At 38.3% G+C, this 23,874-nt stretch overlaps 1 protein-coding gene across 6 annotated transcripts in view; it reads left to right on the top strand.

The window, feature by feature from the left end:
- RBMS3 (RNA binding motif single stranded interacting protein 3) overlaps positions 1 to 23,874 on the top strand; it is a 480,675-nt gene that overhangs the window by 370,169 nt on the left and 86,632 nt on the right. For 4 of the 6 annotated variants that reach the window (XM_037070856.1, XM_037070857.1, XM_037070853.1 and 1 more), the window contains exons 8-9: positions 8,383 to 8,479; positions 10,726 to 10,776. In XM_037070856.1, the coding sequence (XP_036926751.1) occupies positions 8,383 to 8,479; positions 10,726 to 10,776 (148 nt within the window). The remainder of the gene's footprint in view (positions 1 to 8,382; positions 8,480 to 10,725; positions 10,777 to 23,874) is intronic. The other 2 variants (XM_037070858.1, XM_037070855.1) reach the window with 1 other exon arrangement.

The raw sequence follows: 23,874 nt of genomic DNA on the forward strand, positions 1-23,874 counted from the left end.
TTTCAATATATCTTTGAACCATACCTTCACCAGCCTTCCTTTCCCCCTGCTACTTACTGAGTTCATTCACTTACCTTTCTCTACCTGTCTGAACTTTTGCCTACCTCTAATATAACTCTCCTCCAAACTATTTTCATGTCACTTTTTGAACAGTCTTTTTAAAGCAAAGTGTGATCTTAAGAATCATCTACCTGCCAGATTTGAAGTATTAGGTAAACTTCACAAACTAAAGAACAAAATCAGAGCTTCCAAGAATAGCACAAGAAGAACTGCATGTTCAGTTCCTGCAACTGAACTGGACCTTCAGTGGCTCCCAGAACATCTCACACAGCTTTACCTCTCTGTGTCTTACTGATCATGGAATTTTCTCTGCTTGGAGTTCAGGCCTGGTAATCTCTCTCTCTCCTCCCTCCCTCTCTCTCTCCCTCTCTGTCCCTCCCTCCTCCCCCTTTTTCTTTCTTCCCCTCTCTCTTTTTACGCAATTCTCATTTAAAGAACAAGAACATATCATACCAGGCAGAGTGAGCTACATAATTGGGCATAAAAGAAATAGTATAAACAGTGGTTGAAAGTACAGACTTCAGAACCAGCCTGTCCAAAATGCATCCAAATTTTGTCCTTCACTGAAAGTGGGCTAGATGTTTGTCTTCTTCCTCTGTGAAGTGCAGATAATAGTCACAGTAGCTTTCCTTAAGACTTGGTAAGGGCCAAAGACACCCTGTATGGTATCATGTAATTTCCATGATAAATATTGATGTTACCGTTGCACTGTATTTGATGTTCACATGATACATTTGAGTCTTTTTATCATGCAGTCACTGACCCTCAGATTTATTACCCTGCTGGACTACTAACTCAGCGAGGGCAGGTCCCATGTCTTGTTCATCTTTACAGATTGTTTAACCTAGGGTCGTGCATGCCAAATCAGAAATAGAAATGTAACTGATGACATCTGTTTGGCTCCAGCAAACTGGCACTAGGGAAAGCTCTTTCCTCCCCGACAGCAACCTGTTCTGTCTCCATTATATGGCCTCCTTAAATATAACCCCCAGTTTCACCCGAAGCATCCAAACCACCCCTGACTTTCTCATACACTGGGTTAAAAGTGAAGTTTTGGGAGCTTAAGGCTATCTATTGTGTTGTTGATAAGAAGAAGAAGAAGATAAAAATGTTATATAACAAAACTGAATAAAGGAAAGTTGTAGCTAACTAATCTTATTTATTTGATACTTCATTTGGATAACTTTTTAATGTTTTGCCCATCTTCGGTTTTATTCCCTTCTATGGCAGCATTTGAATAAAAGGGAACTAGTAGAACATCATTTCTATGCATGTAAGATGTCAAAATAACCAGCAATATATTCTCAACATACTGTCCCTTGAGTTAACATTAGTGCATGCCTTTCAGAGGTATAGAATCTGATTTAGATAACTTAGCCTATTAAGGGATCTAGCATGAATGTGCAGAATAAAGTATTTTGTTCTCTGTTCATATTGCGGTACTCAATCTAGCAGCCAAACATTCCACGGAGAGCAGTAACCTAACAGAGGCAGAAATATTTATTACTGTAGGGAAGAAACTGGTCCCATTTTACATAGAACAAATGGTGTCCAAAAATACAGTTGTAATTCTAACCTAGTTATATTATTAAACACTGCTCACCCTGGCTGCTGTGGCTCCGTGGATTGAGTGCCGCCTGAGAACCAAAGGGCTGTTGCTTGGATTCCCAGTCAGAGCACACGCCTGGGTTGCTGACCAGATCAGGTCCCCAGTAGTGGGTGGGGTGCAAGAGGTAACCACACACTGATGTTTCTCTCCCTTCTTTTTCCCTCCCGTCCCCTCTGTCTAAAAATAAATAAATAAAATTGATTAAAAAATATTACACACTGTTTCATTCTGACTCAGTTCATTTCAACAACTCTTTTTGGAGGACCTATTGCTCTATTGAAAATCATCTTGGTGATACAGATTTGAAAAAAGAAATGGACAGGTAGGCAATGCTGGTACAAGATTCAGTGGAATGGCACTGTGATGGGAGCAGGGGCAGTATGAGACTTGTGTACAGATTCACTCTTCTATGCATAAACTCTTCTAGAAGAAGACACACACGTGGGAGAAAGGTGGGGAAAGCCTGTGGGGAAAGCCAGTGGTAATAGGAGTGCCAGTGACTTCATTTTTACTGCTTATGTTTTTATATTTTTTCCAAAAAAGAAGGCCATAGGACCACAAAGGAGAGGCACTATGGAGAGGGATTAGAAAGTTTCTTGATGGGACGTGTAGCTGCCCCACGTCATAGCTAAAGCATATTTCATGATCCTGTGGCATCCCATGGCCGCATACTAAGCCATAGGGTGTTCCGGGTATTGCAAGGAAATATGTAGCTGGGTGATAGCTATTAACTACTACAAACTGTGTGAAGAGTTCCATGTTCTGAATTGCATGCCCTCACCACTAAGATACAATGTGAAACTGAAATAAATGCTACCAAATTTAGCTTGATTTTTAGCTAATGAAGAACGAACATCTGTACACATGGGCCATGGCAAATCTGTGCCGTTTGCATTTAGGCATCGAAAATGTCGGTTTTGTCTTCTGCTTGAATCTGTTCAAAATGTCACTTTCAAAAAGTTAGTTCAATGTCACTTCTGTTTAAGGGTTTGAAGGCTCAGTGAGGAAGTATCTGGGTCACAACGGAAAAGTGAAAACCATAGTGCATTTTTCTATAGGTGAACTTATGAGAATTAAAAAAAATGTTTCTTCTTTCAGACCTACCTCACATAATTCTGTAATTTGTTATTACTATGGCCCTATTACTTTTCTAGCATTCCAATATCAAATTCCATAATTTTCAAATACGACTGTGGGAAGTGGGAAGTGATCCATTCCTATGTTTAAAATCTCATTTTTCCTGTGCCTTTTTACTAAGGTGGTTGTGTAGAAGTCTCTTGGATTGTTTTAGTCTGATAAAAGGCATTATTGGCAGACATATGAAAAAGAATGTGTTCTACAGCATTGGTTTGCCAGCTGTTTTATATGGGCACTTGATTTTAAGTGATACTGAAATCTTATCATATTACACTAGCAAAGGAATGTAATGTGAAGGATACATTGGAATGACAATAAAATGACCGATAACTTTTTAATCTTATGCTATAGTGTTACCCCAAGGATAGTCTTCATGATTTTGACTAGCAATATTGCTTGTGGGTAGAAAAGACAAGCCAGCACTGTTTGTTGCAGTGTGCAAATATGATTTTGTACAGTATTCCACTGTTAAAAAAAGATTCTACCCTGTGGTTATTGATATATTCATGTTATTTTTATTCTCAGTGAAATAAGATTTTATCATATTACTACTGACTGCCAAATCCCCTGACGGTGACTTTTCTGCAGACAGAATAATGTCCTGGTAGTGGCCCAGACGTGTGTTTGCTGGACTTGTAGAGGTCACTTGCTTTAAATGCCAGACAACCAAGTAACTCTTTGCATTCCTTAAAAATACTAAGTTTTTGAAAAGCCAGCTTAGAGTTCTATAGATAGACCATACTTCATTAACCTCTTTTAGCCACTTTGACATTTGGTATTTTGTTCATGTGAAGCCTCTCCAGAAGGAGCTAGTTTATATCCCTAAACCAAGGTATCTCAACCTCAGTACGACTGACATTTACGTTGCGGAGTGGGATATTTAGCAGCATCGCAGGCCTCTGGGCCCTAGGTGCCAGCAGCAGCACCCCCGCCAACCTAGTTGTGACAACCAAACGTGACTCTGTGTCCTGCCTAATGTCCCCTGGGGAATACAATAGCTTCTCATTTAGAACCACTGGGCAAAGTATAAAGGGAACACTTGCCATACACATAACATTATGTGAATTTTGGCAAAAAAAAATATCTCTTGAGAGAGTCAACTATTCCCAAGAACGTAGTTTGTTAACATAGTTCCCAGTTTTCTGTACTAGCATTTGCAAAGCACGATGTATAGATAACAAATACAAATGGCATATAAAGTCACATGTGTGAATTACCTTAGTTTTGTTATTGTGGCTAACAAGTTCTGTGATTTTCCTCTTTCCTGTTCCTCAATAGTACAACAGCTGTTCTTGAAGTATTTATTTGGAATTTCTTTAAAGTTCTGGTTATGTGGAATTTGTTTTAAATCATGACAGATACATGGCACGGACTGAGAAAAAGTAAAGAGATTGAGAAACTCGTTGTGAATTTTTCTTTTCAGGGCCTGGTCCTGTGTATTTTCTTTAGACACTGTGCCTCTAAGGCTCAGATGCAATAGCCGCCTCTCCTGTCACGGTCAAACCGAGGGTTTCTCATAAATTCATCCAGTTTATGTTTGGACTTGGGAAGAGCTTGTATCAAAATATCAGAATTAGGGGACCAAGACAGTGGCCTGAGTCCGTTCTTCCCGGTATATTTTCCATTCTTTGACTGTAGCATCAGTATTGGAAATTGTTGGAAAGTATGAAATATTCTTGTTTGATGGATGGGATTAAAGCAAATAAAACAAAAATGCATTCAATTTACCCCCAAGTTTCCGTTGTTAGTCTCAGTTCCCTTGGCTGGTGTCTGCACGTTTCTGACCTCTGTTCTCCCTGTAGAATTTTCCGTAAACTCTGCCTGTCCATCCAGTCCTTACAGCTTTCATTTCTGATACTCCGTTTGGCACGTTTTACAAAATAAATCAGCCATACTGACATGCGGTACACAGTGTGCTTCATTGGCGGGAGAGGCCAAAATTGGGTCTTTGACTGAAGTTAATCACGGCACGGTGAATGAGAAGGACTGTTTGCGGAGTTGCCAGGGTGCCTCTCCTGTCATCGTGAGCCTAAAGTACATCTTCCTGCTCGCTCCCCCACAAGGAAGATTGGTCAAAGATAAGACCTAAAGGAGCTTCTTAAGTGCAAACCATGGTTTTTGTAGACAAGTACTGGTTTTCCTAGTTACTAATACCTCTGCCTGCTTGCAAAGTATGTAGGAATGCTTCCACTGAGCATTTATAAATGTGTGTAGCTGGCCTGTCTTCTCTGGGTTCTGACCCTTGTTTGCCACCAGTTCAGGGACCATCTCCTGTGCTCCCACTGTCTTGGCATTGGCTATTGTGTACCGTCATTATTGCTTATTTCCCCAAGCTGCTCTGCATTGACCCACTCATTCAAAATACAGTTATTCTGTAGCCACTGAGTCTCAGATTTTGTTCTAGACAACAAAGCGAATGTTCTCAACATTCTTGAAGCTGTTGATCTGGAGGGGGAAACAGTTAATCGACACATTGTATTGGATTTGTCATCTCGGAGTCCATAACCAAATACTATCGATTGAATGGCTGTAAACAACGGAAATTTATTTTTTCACAGTTCTGGAGGTGAGAAGTCCAAGATCAAGATCTAGCAGATTTGGCTTCTTACAAGGACCCTATTCCTGCCTCAGAGACAGCTGCCTTCCCACTGTGCCCACACGTGACATTTCCTGCATGTGCACGTGTGCAGAGAGGAAGCAAGTGTCCCAGTGTCTTTTCTGATAAGGACACTGATCCTGTCAGACCAGGGCCCCACTCTTTTGAGCTCAATTAACCTCAGTTGCTTCCTTAGAGGTTCCACCTCCAAATATAACCACCCTGGGAGTTAGGATGTCAGTATAAATTTTGGAGGGACACTAACATCAGTCTATAAAATACTATCTCAGATAGTGATAAGAATAATGAAAAAAATCAGAGAGAGGAAAGTCGCAGAGAACAATTGGGACAGAGGTGGTGGTTACTACTTTAGCTACAGGCCTCTCTGAAAAAGTGGAAGGTGAATCAGACCAATCATAAACAAGAGGTAGTCTTCGGGAGATTTAGTTAAATGAGCATTCTAGGCAGAGAGAATTATAGTTCAGTGTCCGAGACAGAAGTGAGAATGAAAGGATCATGGGACAAAAGAAGGCCTGTGTGGCTGGATCCTAATTGGCCAGGGGAGGAGAAGGTATCAGAGAGGCAGGGCGTAGCCTGACTGTGCCGGCCAATCCTAGGGATTCCAACTTTGTTCTCATTGCAGTGGAAAACTACTCGTGGCTTTTAGACTGATTCATGTACAGATGAGGTTTGATTTAAGTGACTAAATAGAGAAACTTGAAGGAATGTTTTAGGGTCTCCCCCATCTTTGGTACACATACTAAATGCTCAGTACATTTTTTTAAGTGTAAGGATGGATGTTTTCTTACATAGTAATTGACTTTTTTAAAAAGTCAGTTTTATTAGGTATAATTCACATAGAATATTATTCACTCTTCATAGTGTACAGTTACATGCATTCTGGTAAACATAGTCATGTAGGCACCAAACAATCAAGATAAAGAACAGCTACATCACTTCCCCGATTCCCTCCTGCATCACCGTAATCAACCGCTCCTTCCAACCCCTGCCTTTGCCATCCACTCATCTATTTTTTGTCTTTGCAGTTCTGCATTTTCTGTATCACAATATAAATTAAAATATGAGGTCTTTAAGTCTGATTTCTTTCATTTAGCATAATTGAGTCAAGATTCATCTGTTAAATGTATCAGTAGTTCTTTCCTTTTTACTGCTGAGTAGTGGTCCAGATTGTCCAGATGCACCAGGTTGTTTACTGACTCAGTGAAAGGATGTTTGGCTTGCTTCCAGTCTTTGGCAAGTGTCAATAAACACGCTATAAACATTTGCATTCAGGTTTCTGTGCAAACATGTGTTTCCATTTATCTCTAGCTAATATCTACCAGTAGGATTATTGGGTTATGTGATGTGCATGTTTAAGGTTATAAGAAACCCCCAACCTGTTTCTCACAATGGCTGTCCCACTGTGCACTTCCACCAGCAATGAAGGAGAGTTCTACTTGCTCGGAATTCTTGCCAGCACTTGCATTGTTATTTTAACAAATGGCCATTCTCATAGGTGTGTAGTCGATACCTTTTTTCAAACTGTGCAACTATAAACTTAGAGGTCTGTTGGGTATGAATAGTAAGGATGTAATAAGTAAAGGAGTAATTTTTAGCTGTATTTTTTTAGCCAAAAGAATATGATGTTATAATCCTTATTGAGAACTAGACAAAGTAGAATTTGAGAATACAGTTCCTTAATACTAGCTTGGAGACTTTTATAAAATATAAGCTTAAAGAATGTATTCCTTAAATGGCAACCTTGAAACCTTGCCCTCCTATATTCAATGCGAGTCTTGTGGAATGTCCCTTTAGAAAGGCAACCCATGAGACCATCAAAATATTGGTGACTCCTGGGGTGTGATGAAACTTTTGTCCCCAAAACTCCAACCTCAGTTGTATAATTTTTTAAAAAAATTAAAAGTAGTAGTTGACTTTTGATAACAGTATGACCAAGTGGCATAATAATTCTATTATCTTTGATATACATTTTCCCAATTTATCCTCACATTAGTGAAATACTCCTTTGTAGGCAACCTCGCTTTGTCTGCTCTTTGGCTGGCCACTCTAGCCTTCCACCTACCAGTGAGACCTTAAGGAAGAAGTATGATCTTAAATTCTGCTGAGGAGTTTGAGCAATGTGTAACTCATGGACTCTAGACTACCATCTGAGCAAAGATGGATAGGTATGTCACTGCATTCAGTGTCTAGAAGACACCCTTTAACGGATCTCTCGAGAGGTAATCCTCCTCTGATTTGTGAAGCCCGGATCTTGCTCAGTATTATTCTATAATTGTCCAATGAAGGCCCCTGAAGGACTGGAAAACTCAATGTTTTTTACAGAGTCTACAGAAATATATCAGATATGTCCAGAATCTCCACCAATGCCATTACTGAACCTAGAAAATAGTCCTACCTCTACCTAGACTCAAACTGTCTGCTTCTCTTTTATGGAGAAAGTATCTACCTTAGTTTTCACATGAGGGTGTGGACTCATGCCTAGCACATGTGATCTAAAACTCTCTTGTAGCTAATTCTGTTTCCTGAAGGAAAAGATAGGTGCAGTTTATGTAGGAGCAACACCAGCCAGCTCTATAAAGCTTGGTGCTATCATTTCCCCCTTTTTTTCCCCAAAGAGCTTTCAAATGGCATCCCCTTTTAAAAACAGAACAAAACAGTGCCTGCGACTCCTCTCCCTTCTTCGTTAAATATACACTCACACTCACCTGGCATAAGAGATTTTGTGTGGCCAATTGTATACAAGGACTCCAAGGTGTCATGCTTCTTCAGAATAATGTATTTCTCCTAGTGGAATGAAAGACTATAAATCACCTGGGTGCTCCTGTTAATTAAGAGTCGGTGGGAGAACTTGAGGGTGGAACTCTGTCTTTCCAGGAAGTGCTTGGAAGCACTCGCCAGGTGGCCAGGCCTGCAGCAGCTTTGTGAAACTTCTTTTTTTGTTGTTGTTTTCTGTTTGCAGATTTTATTCTTCACCGTACAGTATTGCAACCAACCGCATGATTCCACAGACATCCATCACGCCATTCATTGCTGCTTCCCCTGTCTCCACATACCAGGTATGTCCGATTTCCCTGCACCTCAGGAGAGATCTTTCTTGCCAGTGATAGAATACATCAAGGCCAAGGCACAGTCAAGCTTTTAAAACCGGTCCTCAAACACTTTAGTACACATCCTGATGTAATAATACTCAAGTTACCAATTAGCCTATACTTTCAAGGGCTTGTTTGCCTCTATTTCACTGATTAAGAAAATCCACTGTGCTTTCCATTCTTCCTGCTGAGTTTTCATGATTGCACTGCCTTCCAGCCAACTTTTGTACAGCTCTCCGACCACTGAGAAATTATTTTGTTTGTTGTCTGTCATTTTGGTTGTCACGCTTCCTATTGTGTCTTTTCTAAAAGCACATTTGTAGCGCTCCCTGCCCTTATTCCAGCACATTCTATCATTGTCATCTCATTTTGTTCTGTGTATCCATGTAAAACTACATGGATACATGTTAAACCATTCTCCCCAAGAAATAGGAAAGATTATCAAAGTGGTGAAAAGTTATTCCTCCTTTCGGCTCTTACTTCATTCTCAGTTTCAAAGAGGCCAAAAGAGACCTCAGGGGTTCCACATGTTGAAACACAAGAAAATCTGAGGCTCAGTGTGTGTCCTAAACCAGATGTTGTAGCCAGTTAACTCTATGTACACAGGTGGATTGAAATAGTCATACTTCTCCCTTAGAAACGGCTTCTTATCTCATTTCTTTGAGTTATCAAACATGTGATATCACTCACTGCTTCTCTTTACCTCATATTGTTCTTCAGACAATTCTTATTCTAATTAGAAATAGATCTCAATGTTACATACAAAGACTATCTAGCATCATTTTTTAAAATGTTAGAGAAAGAGAAAGTGCGAGAGAGTGCAAGAGTGTGCATGCCATGTGTTTCTCTATGTTTGCAGATGGTGGGGGTGAGTGTTTTACAACGGGTAAAACTCTAATGTTTCTGCCTGCTACTAATTCAGTTAAGTGTCACCTTATTCAGCCACTACGTACTTCATTCCAGGATGTCCCAGTTGTCAGAGCATCAAGCCTAAGACTATGTACATTTTTCTTTAACTCATGGCCCCTGAAGCAGTTCATTTTCATTCATTTCCTGCACTTAGACGCTTGATATGTGTCAGTGGGCGAGCAGAGCAGATGCTTGTGGAATTGCATTCGAGGGTCTCAGAATGACTGACTTCCTAATTGCCTTTCCCTGGGACCCATGAGGCTGCTCGCAGGTGCCGTTCGCTTTTTGTTCTGCATGCAGGCCCGCCTGGTTGTAATGTGTTTTGTTTTGTTTTACCCATTTTTTCCCCCTGATCTTGGCCTCCATTTCAGCCAAGACCACCCATTGAGCCCCAGTGTGGAGCGCTTTGGTGACATGCATAGAATATCCACAGAAAAGTGATTTTACTTGGGAGGGCTCATAAGTGGAATTTAACCCCAGCTCTCTTTTCTCATAAAAGGAATTAGAGCAATTTCCTATGTTGTTGATTCTCGCCTTTCAACACTTCTTTCTTCCTTTTATTTTAAATCTAAACTGCATTGGCAATTTTGCTTGTGTGGATATGTTGAGAACAAAAAGTCTTTAAGGTTTCTTTATGTGACAATCAGCTCTCCCAGCCGGCTTTCTCCTTTGGCTGACAAGGTACATTTCAGAGCAGTCGGCTGGCTCAAATACACATTTTTATTTACTATACCAATGACCATGAGAGAAAAAAATCATAAACTTGCTTAAGTTGTGTTTTCCAAAGCATTTTCTCAAATTTTTGGTTGCTCGATTTAATTCACACCTCAACTTTTTCCACTTGGACTTCTTTCCAAGATGGGAATCACTTGAGAATTTAAAGTTAAAATAAATGACAGAAGAAAAGGAAGTCTTAGCAGTAAACTCGTGCTAAGCATTAGACTCCTTATTAATTGCCCGGGTATCCCTGGGAGTTGACCACTAAATAGGAAGATCCCCGTGGCTACCTAATACTTTAGTCTCCAACACCATCCTCAAAATATGCTCCTCGTCCCAGTTGGGCCCATGTGGATACTGTAGCCAGCTCCAGTGAGGTAGAAATTTGCTTTACGTGTGCTGATCGTGTTTCGGGGACCCAATGAATCAGGTCCAAGAATGTGCTTTCTGTCCTTAGTTTTGAGCACTTGTTAGCTGTAAAGTCAGATGGACTCCACTTTCTTATGACCTAGTGTGACTCCACTGAACGTGAGAACCAAGTTCTTTCTGTGATTGCTTTGTGCTAATAAATGCTGTTTGATGCATAGGTCCAGAGCACTTCATGGATGCCTCATCCGCCATACGTTATGCAACCAACAGTAAGTGTTCTCAGTCACCTGAGGCTACATATTTCTATTGTCCAAGTGCAAGCTTTTGTAATGCATACAAGCGTTGGGGGAAAGCTTTTGTTAGAGTCCACACCTCTTTCAGGCAGCCATATTTTTCAGACAAAAAGCTGTTCCTGAAATTCTCCAAAAGCATGTACAATAGATAGAGATAAAGACATAGACAGACACAGAGATAGAAATGGAAATAGAAGTAGAGCTAGGCAGGTGCATAGATAGATAGATAGATAGATAGAATAGATAAACTCTCTTGGAGGAAATATCAGTCATAACAGTCAATCTCTCAAGCTGATGTCTACTGTTTGTTATAAGTAGGGAATTTCTACTTCATTCAGTAACTCTGAACTCTGTACAATTAAATCCATTATAGGGGGAAAGCCTTTCTGTTTTCCTTCTTCTATTGTGCTTTTTCTTCAAATGCAATTTGGTGAGGTTTGGGAATGAATTTCAGTATCAAGGCCAAGTGTTGACTCAATATACTTCAAATAGGAAAGGAGTTGTTTATTAATAGATGGAGATGTATAGGTGGATAGCAAGGTCGCTAGATGTTTTTTTTACATTAATGACTAGAGGCCTTCTCTTCCTCTTTTGTGGAACTATCTTCCAAAAATATTCAAACTCTATTTTCTACTTGCTAGATTTCCCATTTTGTGGAACTATATTACATTAGTCCCAAGTGAAAAATGTTACATATTCCATTAGAATCTAGACTGAAGGCTAATGATTTCATTTGTCTTTGTCTAGTTCTCTTAGGTTTTCTTGCTCTATAGAAGTGTGATGGCCCTGGCTGGTGTAGCTCAGTGGATTGAGGGTGGGCCTATGAACCAGAAGATTGCGGTTCGATTCCCAGTCAGGGCACATGCCTGGGTAGCAGGCCAGTTCCCAGCAGGGGACACACAAGAGGCAACCATACATTGATATTTCTCTCCTCTCTCCTTCCCTTTCCTTCTAAAGATAAATAAATAATATTTATTTTAAAAAAGGCATTTCTTCTTAAAAAAAGAAGGGTTACAAGGTAGATTTCAGTAACAACATACTCACAATAGTGTGAGGTAGTGGAGGAGCCCTAGACTGAGAGCTGCTCGACACAGTCTCTGGTGGACTCTTCTGAGTGTACTCACGTCTGTGCCTTTGTTTCCTTACCTGTCACTATACTTAGTGTTTGGAGTAGAATCAAATAAAAACATATGTGAAAATAATTCTTTACATACGATATGCTACACATTATTATTACCATTATTCTTAGTATCATTGGACCTGTGTGTTACGCAAAAAAGAAGCAGTCCTACTTTTTGACTCTCCTCAAAGCTAAATATAAATGAGCTAGCACATATTAAGGACCAGGGAGCTAAATGCACAAGCATCCATTTCCTGGGCTCAAAGGATCACAGCACCTGGTTTTCATAGTTGAGCTTTCTCTATTTTGTTTAAAATAAGGAACATTCTTCATTGCTTCTAATGTTTAATAGTTTGTTTTCTATTTAAAGAATAAAATAGATGCAGCTTACTGCAACAGAACTTTAGACCGTATTTTCAAATCCCTCTCTTTACTCTGATTTCCACACTTTGGGGGCTTCCTGAGTTCATCTGGACTGTGTTCTGTAAATCATACCAGCATACAACGGATCCAAGATATACTTTCCTGTCCAAGTCATGAGGCAGAGCCCAACATATGCTGCCGAAACAACGTATAGCACAGGCCGAGCCAACACAGGAAAAGAGATGTCCTGCCAAGTTCTGAAGAGTAGACTTTCTAGAAGGAAACAACTACCTTCTAAAAAAATAACGTGCTCATCTCTAAAGCACTAGTGTGACCTTTGTCCTCACACTGAGGTTAAGCATCATCTCACTGTGGCCCAAAGGGGTGCACATGTGGTACAATACCCAGATTTGCCAGATGTTCAAGTGTGTTAGACTCTACAGTATTTCTAGAGCTGTGAAGAGAATGGAAGATGTTTGTATGTGCCGTTGTTTCATTCAGAACCTTAGCAAATTTTTCACTCTCACCTCCTCGCCCAAGCACAGCTTCAGCCCCACTTTTGAAGACATTATTTCTCATACATCTTACACTAGTACTAGCTGTGTGTGTGTGTGTGTGTGTGTGTGTGTGTGTGTGTTCATTTGTACCCTTGGACCTTCCTGGCTATGGCTCAGCCGTATCTCATCACCCCCATGACTAGACTGTGCATCATGTTTGAGCTCAGGGCACTCAGTTGACAATACAATGTCTGCGGCTGGGGCAGATTCCTGGGAAAGGAAGTGTCTGGGCCACTTTGTTATCTTTAACATGAAACAAATTGGCTGAACGGTGTCATGGAAACGCAGCGTTTATACCACAGTCACTGCTCTGCAATAGTCTTGCTGGTTGTCTAGCTTGCATAAGCGTCCCAACTGGTCTTAGTATCATCGTCAAAGTGAGGGTTACATAATCATTTTGTGATACGAAAATACAAAGTACTTAAGCACTCTAGGGCAAAGAAACAAAATACCTGAATCTGGAAAGAATGAATGATTTGATAAGTAACAGCATGGAGACTTAGTTAGGCTTTTTAAGATAAAAAATAATTTTCCTCACTCTGGGACTTTGGGTAATTAGGCTTCTTGGGCCATATTTTTATCTGTTATATATTGACATAATAATACCTAGATAATTATGTATTTTGTTTATTAAAGAAAATACGATATTTAAAGCTTTTAATATAGTGCCTGGCAAATGGCAAACACTCAGTAAATTATTAGTCGTATTAATTAATTAATTTATTTATCTGAGTAAACTATACCTTATGCCATAGATAAGCCAATTGTGTAAAATGAGTGTTAGTATAGAAAGAAAATTGGGATAAACAATGATCACCTATTTCTACCAAACTTGTACTGCTTATCTAACTTAGTTTACTAATGGGTTTGGTGGAGATAGCCTCTGTAGGTATAAATAAGACATATTACTTAGGTTGGTAGTTCATTGACTTACTAAACCATTCACCTAAAATACTTAAAAAACAATAGGCCCGTTGGATACCTTCTGGAATCTACAAATAAATTCAAGGTTTCAGTATCAACAAATCTCAGATAAGTTGCCCGAATTCTGATTTGCTTTCAGCTTTCCTCCACCCCATCATTCTGGGACAAAAGCTCCTTTAAAAGCTGTAAGTGTTACAGGTGTGTTTTCCCACCCCCACAAGGAATGCACATGACTTCTGCACGGGAGCCAGAAGCCTTGCATGTTCTCTTTCAGTCCTGACTTGAATGACTGTAAGACCTTAACCAGGTTTCTGATGAGAAAACAGTGCTTTCAGAAAGTTGAAGGCAGAGCACAGAGCCTCTGGTCTTCACTGGGGTGGGAAATGTTTCAACTGGAGCAGCAACATCTGTAGGAAACAAACCAGCAGAAAGCAGGGAAGGGGGTAGTATAGGGAGGGACAGGAGAAGAACGGAAAGCACAGCGTAGCGCTGAAGCTTGCCATGCAAGTTTGCTTCTTTGGAGACTAAATTTCCTACGTTGTATGGAATGTACTTTTTCGTACATTTAGAAACCGTATTCTGAGAGACGTTTTACTTTTATGAAAGAGGGGATAAAAGTCTCAATGGCATTTGTACCAAAGCAAAACAAAACAGAAAACAGGTCTCTGTCGGTTGCCCAACTCTGGGACTTTATCGGGTCCCCTGGAAAGTTGTCAGATCCCACTTAGAGCAGTAAGAGTCTTTCTGTTTGCTCCGTGTTGTTCTTCACCTGAACGGACACTGAGGAGAGAGCGCTGCTAGACTAAATCAGGAACTAACTCACTTTTGGCTGCGAGGAAGTAAAAATGCTGGCTTTGTCAATGCAATCAGTCATTCGTCCCTGCTTCCCTCGGTGCAGGGCTCTGTACTGTACACTCTGAAATCGCACCCTGACTCTGACAGAATTTTAATAGATGATGGATTGCACCAGATATCTGCTCTGCATAGCAGTGTGTCACATTGGAATCTCATGAATTCACAATCGAAATCCTGTGTTGCAATACGTCAAATATTTTGTTAAATCTGTACTGACAAGGAGAAAAGATGATAGTTCCCAAGAAGAAGCATAGTTCCTTTCCCTTCAATTTTATTTAGGCTCGTTTGAGTCGTAAATCTTCTGTTCTTCATATGGTTAACATTATTTCATTTCAAGGAGAAAGGTCAGCTTTCATTTTCTCTTAATTACAAATTGGCTGTCTAATTACAGTATTCGAAGAAGTACAAGATGCCCCTACTGAATGGCTGGATGATGTGTTGCTATGCATGGCTAAATAATGACTCTTAATAAACTATAGGTTTACAGGTAAAGAGTAAATATAAACTTCTCCTTGACAACAAGGTTGTTCAAGAAAGCTCCAGAATATTCGATTTGGTCATTCTTTACCTGCAAACTGGTGAGGGCTGGGGCTTAATTTTAGAGGCAGTGTCCCTCAGAGTTTCCGGTGTGTTTTCTGTAAAAACACATCACCAAATTTGAAAGAGGTGGAAGAGGGTATAGGGAAGATAAGGAGTAATGAAAAACAAATACAATGAAAATGAACTATTTAAGAATACATAAATCATTTCAATTCTGTTCAGAAAGCCAGGTTTTCAGATACTACCTTTTTGCACCAACACTTGAGCTGAGCAAAAACCCCCACCCTCACGGTTTCATTATCAAAGGCAAAGTGCTTTCCCTGGCTAAGGAGTTAACCAGGTAAATACATATCTCCAGGGAAAATATTTTTTAAATACATAGCAAAAACAAAACAACAGCAACGCTACCTCATACTCTACCATTTCTACCAGAAAAGAATTCAAACGAGTGAGAACGAACCTAGGAGGAGCCGCACCTTTTGAGTATCACCTCCTGTGTGAGGCGGGGGAAGTGAGCGAGGTGGTTTCCACCACACGGCTCTCACACAACCTACCTGCTGTCAAGTTAAAAACAAATGGTGTTGGCTCTGCCTTTGGTAAAGCGACCTTCCAAATTCTACAATACGTTTTCAAAAATAATGTAAAGTGACCTTAGGAAAAAAAACTTTGAACAATAAAATCCAAGGTTCGCCATTCAAAAGTACATAGCACATGAAGGACTTTCTACTCATCCATTCCACCCTCCAGAAGTAAACTTTGTAAACAAATTCGTATGTCACCAATTTTTGTGTGCATTTGAAAGTATATATGTGCAGGCAGAAATATGTATGTGTTTTAAAGGTACATACAAGATCAATGTACAAATACTGTATGTTAACATAATAAAATGTCCTGGGTGTCAGTCTATGTCATTTTATTAACATCCCATAACATAGAATTACGCAAATGCAACAAAAGGTATTCAACCAATTTCCTATTCATAGTCACTTAAGGTGCTTCTAGTAATTTCTAATAAACTCAAGACTAATATTGAGACTTGTGAGAATGTATCTATAGGGTACAGTGATGGTACAAAAGGTATGTGTGCTGTTAAATTTGATACACATCATTGTCAAGTTGCACTTTAAGTGAGAGTGTTTCCCTGTGGCCTCCGCTAAAACTAGGTGATGTCAAGTTTCAAATACCTGACTGATGTGATAAATAGTGGGTGGCATCTTACTGGTGTATTACTTTTATCTCTCTGGGTCCTAGAGGAGCTGGGTTGCCCTTCATGAGTTTATTGACTGATTTTATTTTCTTTTCCCCTGAGGTCCATTTGTCTTCTGGGATATTGATCTCGTCTTATTTTTAAAAGATCTTATTACAATTAGCAAGTTAACATTCTCATGGACAGTCTAGATATTTTCTTGGTTTACTTTGAATTTAATTTCGTGGTGTTCCTCAAATGAAATTTTAATATTCAGTATAATATAGTTAGTATTTAGTATTTACCAGTTTTTTCCTTTAGAGCAGCGTCAATAACCTTTTCCTGTAAGGAGCGAAAGAATAAATATTTTCAGTTCTGTGAGCCATATAGTCTTTGCCACACCTAGGCATTTTTATGGCTGTAGTGTGAGAGCAGCCAGACAATACAGAAATGAATGGGAATGTCTGAGTCTCCATAAAACTTTATTTACAGAAACAGATGAGGGCCACATTTGGCTCATGGGGTGTGTTTAGCCAGTCCCTGCTTTAGAGCATCTGGAATACACGCAAATACATTATTAACTATAAGATTTAAAATACCGTGTGGTTTTGCTTGTTTGGTGTTGTTTTGATTTTGTTGTTGCTTGGTATTGTTTTGTTTTTGTTTTAGTAAGTGTCTTGAGTTTTGTAATTGTTTAAAAATTGAGATGTAATTGACATAAAATAATGTGTGTGTATTTTATTATTGTGTTGATAATATATGGGGTCTGGCACAAATAATGCCCCTGTGTATTACAAAGTTTTTTTTATTACAAAATCATAAGCATATCATTCTGTAATATAAAAATATCTTGCTCAGCCCAGGCTGGTGTAGCTGGTGGATTGAGTGCAGGCCTGCGAACCACATGATCGCAGTTCGATTCCCAGTCAGGGCACATGCCTGGGTTGCAGGCCAGTTCCCAGCAGGGGACTCACGAGAGGCAACCACACAGTAATATTTCTCTCCTTCTCTCCTTCCCTTCCCCTCTAAAGATAAATAAATAAAATCTTAAAAAAATAAAAAATATATCTTGCTCAAGTACACCATATGCCACGTTAGGTGAAATGTTCAAATTAAAACTATAAATTATTACACCCATATTATTATCCTACCAACCACACCCCACCAGGCATTATTTCTTCTGAACTCTATTTTACTCTAAATTTTTGTTACTTTCAGAGTATTTGTAATGTGGGATGCGATTATGACCCAACTTTTTATCGCAAATGGGTAACAAATTGTCATAAAAACTTCCACCATATAAATCATATGTTTTCCCCACTGATATAAATTTTATACCAAATTCTTCATAGAATAAATCTCTTTATATCTTTGTTTGTATTTCTTCACTCTGTTCTATTCTTTTGATCTATTTTTTTACCACAACTGTGCTACTGTAACAACTCTCACTTTATAACACCATGTATATTGTATAGGACTTGTTCACAATATTGTCTTTCTTATATTTCAGTAATTATTCTATGTTTTGTTTCTCAATAAATCATCTAGCTATTTCACATTTCCAGAATAACTTTAGTAGTAATTTGGGGTGTTTTAAAAATCCACTACAATTTTATTGGTATCACACTTTAAATGTATATAATAATATGGGAAATTTAAGAATATGACATCATTACGGCATTTAATTTTTCTAAGAAAAAAATGTGTCTTTCCATTTACTTAAGATTTTTTCTAGCTTTATTGATGTGTAACTGACAAATAAAAGTGTCAGACACTTAAAGTGTACACTATGGTGATTTGATAGATATGTACATTGTGAAAGGATTCCTACCATGTAGGAAATTAATACATCCGTTATCTCACATACATTGTCTGTGTATCTGAGTAATGCTGCAATGAGCATGGGAATGCAAATATCACTTTGGAATCCTGTGTTCATTTCCTTGGATATATACCCAGAAGTGGGCCCCTAGAATAGGATAATTATATTTTTAATTTATTGACGCATCTTCATACTGTTTTCCATAGTGGCTACATCAGTTTACATTCCTACCAACAGTGCACAGGGGTTTTCTTTCCCCACAAACTCATCAATACTTGCTATCCTTTGACTTTTCGATAATAGCCAATCTGACAGGTGTGAAGTGAGATTTCACACATGGCAGTTTTGATTTGCATCTCCCCAGTGATTAATGATGTTGAGCACCTTCTCATATACCCGTTGGCCATTTGTATGCATTTGGAAAAATGTCTATTTCATATCTCTTACCATTTTTAAAATCCAGTTGGGTTGTTGTTGGGTTGTTTGTTTTTTTTCTGTTGACTGGTATGAGTTCTTCATATACTTTGGATGTTAACCCCTCATCAGATAAATGATTTTAATATATTTTCTGTCATTTAATAAGTTGTCTTTTCACTTTGTTGATGTCTTCCTCTGGTTTGCAAAAGCTTATTAGTTTGGTGCAGGCTATTTGTCTATTATAATTTTGTTGCCTTTGTTTTCTTGGTGTCAAGTCAAAAAAATCATTGCCAAGACCAATGTCAAGGAACTTACTCTTTATATTTTCTTTTAAGAATTTTACAGTTGTAGATCTAATGTTTAAGTCCTTAATCCATTTTTAGTTGATTTTTATATACCGGAAAAGATAAGAATTCAGCTTTATTTTTTTGCATGAAGTTATCCAGTTTCCCCAATACTATTTAATTAACACCTTTACACATTGTATATTTTTGGATCCTTCATTTTAAATTAATTGAATATATTATATAACTATATTATACTACATAGTATATAATTTATATCATAATTTGTATATCCCAAGTTTTGTATTCTGTTTCATTGATCTGTGTGTCTGTTTTATGCCAATACTGCAAATAATTAATTAAATAATTATTAATAATTAATAATTAAATAATTAAATTAATTATTAAATAATTAATTATTTAATTAATTATTTTAATTAATATAGTTTTGTAGTACAGTTTGAAATCAGGAAGTGTATGCCTCCAACTGTGTTCTTTTTCAAGATTGCTTTGGTCGTTTAGGCTCCTTTGTGGTTCCATAGAAGTTTTAGGACTGTTTGTTTTATTTCTGTGAAAAATGCCATTGAAATATTGATAGGGATTACATTGAATAAGTGGATTCCTCTGAATAGTATGGAAATTTAACAATATTAATTCTTTCCATTCATGAGCACAGAACAGTTTTCTCTTTATTTATATCTTCAATTTTTTTCATCCTTACACACACACACACACATATATATATATATATCTTCCTAGGTATTTTATTCTTTTTAACTTTAAATGGTATTGCTTTCTTAATTTCTATTTCTGATAGTGAATTATCAGTGTAAATAAACAATTATTTTTTGTATATTGAGTTTAGATCCTGCAACTTTACTGACTTTGTTTATTAGTTCTATCAGTTTTTTTGTAGATTCTAGAGTTTTCTATATATACTATCATGTCTACTGCAAATAGTGACTATTCCACATCTTTCTTTTAATTTTGGATATCTTTTATTTCCTTTTCTTGATGAATTTCTCTGGCTAGGATTTTCAGTACTATGTTGAATAAAGGTGGCAAGAGTGAGCATTCTTGACTACTCATGTTAGGAAACTGAGAAGCTTGAGTTCAACAAAAATATATTAAATAATAAAAAAATATTCTTAAGCATCAAATATGTATAGAAGATTCTTTTAGGCATGGAAAATGGGGGAGGGAGAAAAAGAAATAATGTCCTAAAACCATACATCTAGTTGTGAAAATAATTTTTATGTGCTTAGGACAATATATTTAAACCTTTACAACAGGCAAGGTGTTAGATTTTTAGCAATTATCTAACATTGGAAATGACAAGGTACCTGTGAATAGTTAGGGGCAAGGGAAAACAAATAGACATATAGGACTTTAAAGAATAGGTGGTGTTTATGGGGTTAAAGAGAAAGAAAGAGCACTTTAGGTGAAAATAGCCCACATAAAATATAGAGTTGGGTATCGAGTTATTTCAGAGCCCATAGAGGAAAATAACCTGCTTAAGGAAAATGTGTTAGGGAATAAGAGAAAGATTGGGTTGGAAAGGTCAGCCATGGTCTATTAGAGTACAACTCTGATTCGTCAATTTGACACACTTTACTACATATTTTTTTTATTAGCTTGAGAGTCCTAATGCTGTTATCCGTAACTTAGGTTGACTTTGGAATATGTAAAACAGAAAGGCTAAATTGTATCACTGATACATTTTAAAAAAGTCATACTTTCCAAGAGGGTAATGGATGAATCAGTCATAAGTGGAAAATTCCAAATTTTGCCGCATTATAAAAATGTCATTACTCAAAGCCTCTATACATAGAGTCATTTTATATCCACAGAAATATTTCTGGAGGTAATATTCATCTTTTAAGTAGAACTCCTGAAGGCTCATTGGAGAGAACATGGCCTGTTGTGTAATGGACCCGCCTTCTGCACACAGGGGTGGCTTGGAAGTGGTGAACTGGGAATCTTTGGAAATCCACCTGCATGCCTATAACCTGACTTTCGGCACACAGTTTATGTTATCTTACTATGGACCTCTAAAAAGAAAGGATAGCTCAAGGAATGACATATTACTCATTTAGAACTTCAGGCAGGACATTCTGAGCACAGGATTGGAACAGCTCCTAAGAGAAAAGGCTCCAGTTGTACATGACCCCCAATGTGGTCTTAGGTAGTACTTAGAATTTCTTCATCATCGCACCATCAGCACAGCCAAATTTGCCAGTTCCTTTGTAAAGACATTGGCATTACATCATTACTAGCTATTTAGCATATGAAATGTGATTAAATAGAAACACAATATCAAGTATCCAAACTATTGAAGCCTTATTTTCTGTGGATTGTCTCTAGAGAAAGCAAATGTTCAGCTAAGATGAAAATCCATGTCAAACTATCTAGAAAATAGCAAGTTACCAGGACAACACAATCATACAATAATAGGGTAAATCATTTATTTTATGAATGTTGCTAGGGCAACAGAAACTGCGAAGAAATCACTGAAGGCTTGAGTGTCATGTTACAGAGAGTCTATGAAACTATTTGTTCTTTCATAGCACATTGGGAGAAAATATCTATTCATATCTAGAACTTTGACAGTTATGTGAAGTATGTGGGTATTTATTAAACAAATAGTCATGAATGTGTTCAAATATTGAGAGTATTTCTAAATATCAAGAAAATATTACTCTGTATTTCTTGCCTCTCAGAATAGCATTAGAACGCTTGATTTGGCTTTAAAGATTTATCTCTGGTAGGCTAGCCCTGGAGAGTTGGATTATTTCTGTGTAGGTTCTGTGTCTACAATTCAGGATCATGGTTAATGGAGTTGATTTCCTTGTTTGTTTGTTTTTTTAAGAGTTTATTTACCTATTTTTAGAGAGAGGGGAAAGGAAGAAGAGAGGGAGAGAAACATGAATGTGTAGTTGCCTCTCTCATGCCCCCAACTGGGGACCTGGTGGGCAACCCAGACATGTGCCTTGACTGGGAATTGAACTAGCAATGCTTTTTTTCACAGGCCAGCACTCAATCCACTGAGCTGCACTAGTCAGGGTCCTTGGGTTTTATCAGAAAACAAATTTGGATATACCAGAGTGAGAGTGGATTATGTATAACGATATCTGTATCTATGTATTCATATCTATCTATATAAAAGCAGGTATGCTTAAGAAATATTTATATTACTTTAATTTTCATAACAAATATAATAAATTATATAATTTATTTTTTTAAGATTTTATATATTTATTTATTTTTAGAAAGAGGATAAGGGACGGAGAAAGAGAGGGAGAGAAACACTGATGTGTGGTTGCCTCTTGCACGCCCCCTATTCAGGACCTGGCTTACAGCCCAGGCATGTGCCCCAACTGGGAATCAAACCAGCAACCCTTTGATTCGCAGGCCTGCACTCAGTCCACTGAGCTACATCCACCAGGAGACATTATATAATTTACATTAATATTTTCAAAATACTAACACAAATACCAGTAAAGTGCCTTCAAACTTTTCTACTGCTTAAGAGGAATATCTAGCAAAGGTTGGACTTAAATTTACATTTTTTCTCTGTTTTAATGTAATTTGTGTCCCTCTTGATCGGAGGGAATCACAAATGAATACTTATAACAATTTAGCTGTGGGTAACACTTGAAGTGTGTGCAAAGTATGGGAGTAGCGAAGAAGCTGGAGTTGTTCACTGTGTCATAGAGTGGGGGAACAAAGGCAGACTTCACAGAGGAGATGACTCCTGAACTTGATTTTAAACAATAGAGGAGTTTTCCAGTCAGACAAGTGTTAGATGTCAGGCAGACAGGGTATTCTTAGCAAATCAAACATTCTCGGACAGCCAAGGCTTAGGTCTACACACCACATGGGGCATCTGATGAGCGTCTTAGAGAGGGCAAGGTATAGCCACAGGCTATCAGGTGTCCCTAAAGCTGAGGCATAAGCATGACATTTGCGTGCCCTTGCATAGTTATACCACAGAAGAAGAGGATGCCACTTAATTATGAGTTAGGGCTGATGCCTTCACCCCATCCCACCAAACCCCATTCAACATGGCATCTTCTCTTAGAGATCTGCCTACATCTCCAGGCAAATCTTTCTCACTAATACCCAACATGACCCTTCACAAGCTCTTCACTCAGAGGTGTGTAATATGCCCACCTGCGTTGGATATACTTCGATTGTCTCTGCATAATCATCACAGGCTCTGCATTGGGCCAACTTTGGTGCAGTTCTCTGAGCACCCCAGCTAGAAGTGGGGTCCCCAGCATCCTCAGAACCCCAAGAATGCTTAGTGTCTCACCACATGACTAACATCATATGCTTCTTTGTCAAACTATTCCAACCATTAAGCAAGTGGATGGTGTCCTGGGGTATATGCCTAGTTATTCTTTCCCAACTAGAGTATAATTTTATTATTTAGGGACTTATCACACATACATCACTGTATGTCTCCCTTTCATTTTGTTCCTTGCCCAGAGTAAGGACTGAACAAATATTTGTTGATAGACTACACTTTACAGGCTATTTCCGCATTGGCCAATTTTGAGACCCTACAAGATTCCAGGTGCTGAAACACTTTTTTTTTGCCTTTCTGCAAAAGTGTGCATGTTCTTTGAACCTCATTGCCAAGCAGTAGGTTTGCTAAAGATAACTTTCAAAAATTCTCTTGTGTTCATGATTTAGAATTTGAATTGCTTTTCGGTTGCAGTGTTGTTACTATGAATTTAAGAAACTCTTCTCACCAAGTATGTTTGTTCCCTCATATCTGCTGTCCTCCACTTTTGGAGAAGTCTTGGATTTGGAAGACCTCATATGCCCATTATTAAATTGCAGAATGCAGCAGTGTTTGTGATATACTTATGCATTTGTTGCTTATGGCCGATTATTACAGGTAAAGGCTCTGGAGAGTAGAGATTATTCTTGCCAACCTCTTTTCCATTCTCTTTTCCATCTAAAACTCAGATAACTTAGGGGATCTACTGATTAGGACA

This window comes from Sturnira hondurensis, unplaced genomic scaffold (genome assembly GCF_014824575.4).
Source record: "Sturnira hondurensis isolate 20B ecotype Veracruz unplaced genomic scaffold, ASM1482457v3 Scaffold0019006, whole genome shotgun sequence".
NCBI classification, from domain to species: Eukaryota; Metazoa; Chordata; class Mammalia; order Chiroptera; family Phyllostomidae; genus Sturnira; species Sturnira hondurensis.